This window comes from Grus americana, chromosome 4 (genome assembly GCF_028858705.1).
Source record: "Grus americana isolate bGruAme1 chromosome 4, bGruAme1.mat, whole genome shotgun sequence".
In the NCBI taxonomy this organism is placed as follows: Eukaryota; Metazoa; Chordata; class Aves; order Gruiformes; family Gruidae; genus Grus; species Grus americana.
The window spans coordinates 65346589-65353480 of NC_072855.1; the positions used below are offsets into that span (position 1 = coordinate 65346589).

Here is a 6892-nt window from a genome sequence, read left to right on the forward strand (position 1 = left end):
AAAAAAAAAAACACAAACAAAAAAAACCCTACCGAAACCAAGCTGCTTTTGCAGTAACTAGTTGTTGTCACTCTACAAGCAACCTGGTCAAAATGTAAACTGTGCACAGGACTGTAAAGATGCTGATTTAGGAGCCAGTAGCATGCAGCCTCAGACAGGAAAGTGTGTGACATGGGATTTATGCGAGCTCCCCTTACCCAGGATCTGAGGTGGGAGTCTCTTCTCTGGTCCACTGGGTCAGAGACGGTATTTCTAGTGTCATCTCTGTAGCTATACTTTGAGTCTAAGCTGGTGGCAACAGCTGGTTTTAAACTACCTCTCACGCAGAGTCATTGCATTGATTCTGTGGTGATCCTACAAGTTAAATTCTGCTTCTGCCGTACTGCATTGCATTGCACAGTTTTCTGCTATTTGAAGTCATGATGACAATTTCCACATCTGGATAGAAAAAGGCCAGGTTGGGGGAGAGGACCTGTGTTCACAGCAATGTTTGTTTTCCTGTACAGGTGCAGCAGGTTTCAGTCCGAAATCAAGCGTCTGAAGATTTCATCACCAGTCAGAGTCTGCCAGAACTGCTTCTACAACCTGCAGCATGAGCGGGGTTCAGAGGAGGGGCCCAGAAATTGATGGGGTCATGGCAAATGGAGACCTCATCCAGCCCCACCATCACTCCAAGAACTAGTGAGAGTATTGTGCAGTGATCAGAAGGGATTAGAATATTGTCTGTTTACACTTAAGTTTATACTGAGTTTTAAGCACTAAAAGTAAAAAGGGATCATTGAATTGATTGGTGTTGACAGAAGGTAAATGAGGCTAACAGCATAATTAAGTGAAGAGCAAGGTCCAGGAAGACATGATTAATAACCACAAATCCAATTGAACTGTCAACCCCTAAACCTATGTTGACGTGGCTGTTGAGAAGATCCTCACTTATCCTAAACACCCGTTCTTGTCTTGTTTTTGTAGAGCTAGTCATCTTTATTGGGGGGAGGGGGAGGGGAAGGCTTTTTAGAAGATAGTTGTAAATCTGCCTTCTTCGCAAGCAACTGTGTATATTGTAAATAGGTATAATGGCCTTTTTATCTAAATATGAACTTAACTGCCTGTTACATGGGACTTCAGATTAACCACTATACTTTGTGTGGCATCTTTATCTCATCTATCAATTTAAATACGAATGTTTAAAAAAACCCAGAAAACTCAAAGGCATTATGCATATTTCTGTTAAAAATCCAGTCTGTGCATGTTTGTTCTTTCAGTTGCCCACAGTATCTTAATTTAAATAAGGCTATTCATAGAAATACATGGATTTTTTCAAAAGAAAACATTTTTGAGAATAGGACTTGGAGTATTTTATTCTAGCTGTAAGATAACCAGGAACTAACTTGTACACTTGTGTTGCATTTTATACCAAACTATTTACCACCTCAGTGTTGTTCATATTTAATAAGGCCTCTTTTATACATATGTCAGAGCTGCAGTTTTAATTACTTAATGTTCATTGGCAGCTGATTCATGCAGTGCAAGAACCAGCTTTTACCTTCTTTAGTCAATAGCAATTGGCTTGCATATAGGTACAGATTGAATTCCTTGTGCATAAAATTTAACCCCTGGTGTCCTGTAGCTTATTTGCAAAAAATCTTCTGGAACAATAGGCATTGCTCTAAAACAGGGTGATACTAGTCATGTCAGAAATGCTTCTAAGAGCTATCTTTGTGTTTCAGCACATGGCATCAATTTGAGGACAGCAGTAGATTTCCATTATGGTTTTTAAGTTCCAATATGAATTTAATTGCAGTATTTTTTTACTACTCATTTATTTTGCACTACATGTGGGATGAAGTAGAGACACTGATATATCCACTGGGACTGGAACATGTGCATTGGATAGGCCCATGGACTTAATTTCTGAATGAGGTCTTGCCAGTGGGTTTGGGGGGGCATGGCGGGGAGGGGGGGGGGGGCGTAGGCAACTGGCTGGTGTTTGGTTTTGTTTTTTAACGTATGTGTATATATTTTGTAAATGGGTGACAAACTGATCTAGATCTAGTTATATTCACAATGGATTCTTTTAAATAGCGGTAAGGATGTGACCCAAACCAACAGAAGACAGGTGGCCCCACTTTTGCTCTGTTAGTACTTCAGCGCGTGTCTTCACTCCAGACGATGAGATTATCCTTCACTTGGAATGGTTTGGGCAGACACTGGCCCTGGGACAGCAAATGGTTAAAACCAGCACTGTCATTGGAATTGTACCATTGAAGACGCCAGATCCTCTGTGGTGGTGTGAGCTCCTTCCAGAAGTTCTTGACAATGCAGGGGCACACACCTGTCTTCTCTTGATTTGAGCTTCTAGCGGTGAATAATTTGTTAATCCTGACCACTTACTATTTACCCTGGTATCACATGTTTATGCACTGAAGGTTAAATATGTATTTTGATACATGTTTGTTTATTATGTATGTGCTGGTCTGTAAAATGAGATATATTCCTGTTTTGGTATGTATACTAGGTCCCCAAATGAACAGAAAGGCTTCTGTAGAGCCCTTGCACACTGTTGAGTAAATGCAGGTTTGTTGAGATTAGCTGACCCAAATAGATCCCTTTGGATCCAAAGAGTGATGATCAAGTAGCCACGCTGCATGGCTACCCTGACAAATTTGTCCCTAAAACCAAGAAGTCGTCCTCGGTAAGCATGTGCGGAGCACTGGAATGTCTGTGTTCAGCTGTTCTCTCTAATGTTGCCTTCACCCTTCCCAAAATGATGCGAAACCAGCATAGTTCAGAAGACAGGCTAGTGGCCTTAATGTTTTCAGTTTGAAGAAAAGGCTCTTTTAAGAACTCTTAAATGCCTTTGAGTCCACAGAGTTTTCTTCCCCTTGCCTCCAGATTTCAAATCAAAACCAAATTTAAGGAAGTCTTCTTTTCTATGGACTGGAACTTGTACAAGTTCAGCCACATAATTAAACCCTAATAAAACCAAGATTTGTGACAATAACACTGACATAATCTAAACACTAAAGCAAACAGTTGGCATATAGTACTAATGCAGGGTCATGAAGATAGTGGGCCGTCAGTGAAGAGGTAGTCGATTGCGTTCAGCTACATCAGCATGTTGTACGGGTGGTGGTCTACGCTTTTGATTTTTGGCAGCGTACTAAAAGAAAAAAACAAGGCCATTATTCTTTACAAATTCTGTAGTGTAGAGGTTAGTCCCAATTTACATTTTGCAAACAAATCACCACAGCCCTCTGACTTAATTCTTCGGTTGCGCTGTTCCAAAAACCATGTTCTTGCTTGTAGGAGGTGGAGGGGAAAAAACACACCTGCTCGTATTTCCTCTGGCAGCTGGTGCTGTGGGCAACTGTTTTGTTCACTTGGGAGTTGGGTTTTTTCCATTTCTTTCAAGCTTCTAATGCAAATACTTGCTTTGTTTTCCATGTAAAAATCTGTTGAGCAAAAATATACTCATGTACACTAACATTAGTAGACTGTATTCTCTGCAAGTACCTCACATGTCTTCTCCTGCCTTGTTCTTTGTAGTATACTTAACTCATGTACTCTTAACATTCGTATGTAGTGTGCAACTGTAATGTCATGCTTATGAGAGGGGGTTGGCTGCCTCTAGCCGACATTCATCAGTTCAATAGCAAAACACTTTAGATAAGTTATTTTGCACTTTCTTATGTATAAAATTGGTAGAAACTTATATTTGCTTTGTATCATTTAAAGACTCCTTTTGTTTCAGTAAATGAACTGTGTATAAAATATTTATGCAGTTAAAACTGTTTTTAGAAAGTATTTTTAATTTCAGCAAGTTTGGTTACTTGTTGCATGACTATTAACACAGCTGACTTTTTGTGTCAGTGCAATGTATATTTTTTTTGTCCTGTTATTAACTTGTAAGCCCTAGTTAAATGGCCATTTATTTGTACAGCATCAGGAGTAAATTGAAGATAACTGGCTAAGACTGGAGTGTGGAATTTTGTACTATATTGCAGAATCCAATATCTGTTTTTTGGTGGTTACGTAAAAGGCCTGACGATTTACTATCTAGTGTGCAATCTGTGATATCTGAATGTTCATTGTATATTTGTCTCCAATGCAAAAAGGTAGAGTAACACAATTACAACAATACATGATTAAATGCAATAGTTCAGGTACTGAAGTATTTTTTTCATTTCAAATAAATACCTGCTATTTACCACCAAAAAGCTGTTTTGCATTTGTTGGAAAGATGCAACATTTGCAGCTGAATAAACATTTTTAACATGGGAGTGGTAACTAATGAGTAACATGTTTCTATATTGTCGCAAGCAGTAAATTTCTATTACTTGTTACGATTTTGCTTTCTGAATGTGAGTACAGTCATCCACGATGATGTGTGTCTTTGTTGATTTGATTTTGCTTTATAAGTGTCACTGTAGAGCATGAAGCCAGCAGAACTTGACAGTGTGTAGAAGAATAGGCTGTACCAATATAGAGAAAGCAGACAGAAAAGAATGATTTAAGTCATGCTGGGTAAGGACAGTGGAAGAGGAGGAGGTATCAAAATCCAGTTTAAATCGTCTTCCCCAAGAAGAGAATGACTACTAGAGCAGAACTTGACCTTATGTGGTGAGAAACAGCCTAAGATCCCCAAGTGTTGAAATATTTTACTAATTCTTCATTTTTATACCCTTTTCTAAGGTGGTAATGCTACAGACTGTGAGTTTTCACATTGGCAGTTAGCCACTAGTGTTGGCACGTAATTAACGGTTTTTCTGTAACTAAAAACCAGGCTTTGATGCAGTTGGGCCTACCATATTCCTTGGCTGATGAGCACCAGAATTGACATTGCATTCTTGGTATATGACAGTAAGTGAATTCTTTGGTAGTTAAAAGGAACTTCTATCAATGAACTTAACTGTCTATGCTTCCTGCATTTAATTCCTTCCATGAACTCTTTGGGGGTTTTAGTTGTATTTGAGTGTGCTCTCAAGCAGTAGTTATAGAAGCAATTTTCATGGTCTTCCTAAGCCATATCTTGGTTATATAGCACTGGTAGTGTCCACTTTTCATAGGTTTAAGTATTTCTCACTCATGAATTTCCATATTTTCATACACTGAAAAAAAAGTTTTATCTTTAACAGTTACGGGGAGGTTACTGTATTTCTCAGCACACCTGCAGACACTGCACAGCTGCAGCCTGGCGTGCTATTTTGCTGTTACGGAGTAGGTCACAAATGAACTTCATCAAAGCATTTTGAGTCAGTAAACCGTGCTGACTGCGGGGAGTAGGGTCTGGCATTGCTGCCCACTCTTTGGGAGGAGAGATGCCCTCCTAACAGTAGCTCCAGGCTGCTCTGTGCAGCTGGATTGTTCAGCACGCAGTATTTCAACCTCATTTTCCTGCAGGCAAAAAATGAGTTTGCCATCTTCATTGATTTGTGACACATTAAGCTAGCTAACTTGTGCTTAACTTGGTACAGAATTTTGCATGGTGCAAAGAACTTTCCATTAGTGTCACACCCTGCCTACAGAGTGCCCTGCAGTGCCTCGGCTCCGCGGCTTGTGAAGTCTGATGGAGGGCATCACTCAGCATTGGGAAGGTGAGCCAGCCTCACGGGGTGGTTTTGTGGCCCTCGTGTTCCCTTAGCACCCCAATGTGTATGCGCTCCTCTCCACCTCTGCCAGCCTGTGGACTCCCTTCCACAGGTCTCTTGGAAGCCTGCTTTGATGAAACAAAAAAAATTGCCCTTTGAGTTTTCCGAGCGGGTTGTGGAGCTGGAGGCCGAGTGCCGTGGCTGGAGCTCGGCAGGCAGGGCTGTGCCACTGCCTCTGGCGTCCCCCAGGTGTGGTGGAGAGCGGAGGTGCCAGGAGTAAGTATGGGGAAGCAGGAGGGGCCACAGTCCTTATGGACCTTTTGATCGGGAAAGTGCAGTCCCATCCCTGCCCTACGGAGCACAGGCTTTGGTGTTGACATTAAGGCAATTTAGAGTCCCTGTTGCAAATCAGGTGTTGGGAGAGTTAGTTTGGCTCCTTTTTGTCCAGACAAACAAAAGGGTATTAGGAAAACCATAGCTTTTTGTGAGGTTCACGCACTAAACCCGGGTCCGGGAGAAGGAAGAACGGTGCCCTGTGAAATTCATGGCAGCTCAAATGTCAGTGTTGGAGCTGCAAAACCCCCAACAGGCATCAGACAGGCCAGCAGCCAGTTTTGGATTGAAACAAGTCTATGAGTGACAGGGCAGCTCACTGCAAGTGCACCAGCCTTTAACTCCAACTCTACCACAGCTCCTGCCTGGCAGAAGCACCTCTTGAGACCAGGTGTTCAATTCAGCAGCTAAAACAAATGGCTGGGTTTTTCAGTGCATCTGTTGGGTGTGCCTGTTGTTCACAGAAGGTCTGTAGCCGTCTGATTTGGGGCAGGGGGGAGTTGTTATGAACTAAAATGTGGCATTTCATTCTGTGATAGTGCTGTAGCCCAGTTCGTTGTTACCAAATTTGTGGTCAACTTCCTGTCACCAAATTGTCTTTCATCACGGTTGTGATGACTTTGACAGTTCAGAAGGGTGAGGTTCGGAGCCTGCTCTCTAGGCTCAAAGTGCTTTGTGCGGTATACCGTTGTAAAAAATGCATGCGTATTTGTAAAGAATTATTGGCAGTGGAGCACAGACCTCTGTTTCCATGTCGGGACACAGTGTTGATTCACCAGTGAGGTTAGTGTGCCTCACAATGTAGAGGAGGACGGGGAAGTGAGCACAGGAACGGGACTGATGTGTTGGGAGCCAAATCCTGCCCTATCTTCCTGTGGCAGTTGAGTGATGTTGTGCTGGGTGTGCGGCTGGTCCCAAAGAAGAGAAATTTGTAAGAAATGGGATGAAAACTTGAACACAGCCACTGATGAACG

The 6892-nt window shown here is 41.8% G+C and overlaps 1 protein-coding gene across 5 annotated transcripts in view; it reads left to right on the plus strand.

Moving 5' to 3' along the window:
• WDFY3 (WD repeat and FYVE domain containing 3) overlaps window positions 1-4214 on the plus strand; it is a 183749-nt gene extending 179535 nt beyond the window's left edge. For all 5 annotated transcript variants that reach the window (XM_054823601.1, XM_054823604.1, XM_054823603.1 and 2 more), the window contains one exon: window positions 507-4214. In XM_054823601.1, coding sequence (XP_054679576.1) covers window positions 507-627 — 121 coding nt within the window. In that variant the 3' untranslated portion in view covers window positions 628-4214. The remainder of the gene's footprint in view (window positions 1-506) is intronic.
• Window positions 4215-6892: the final 2678 nt, after the last annotated feature.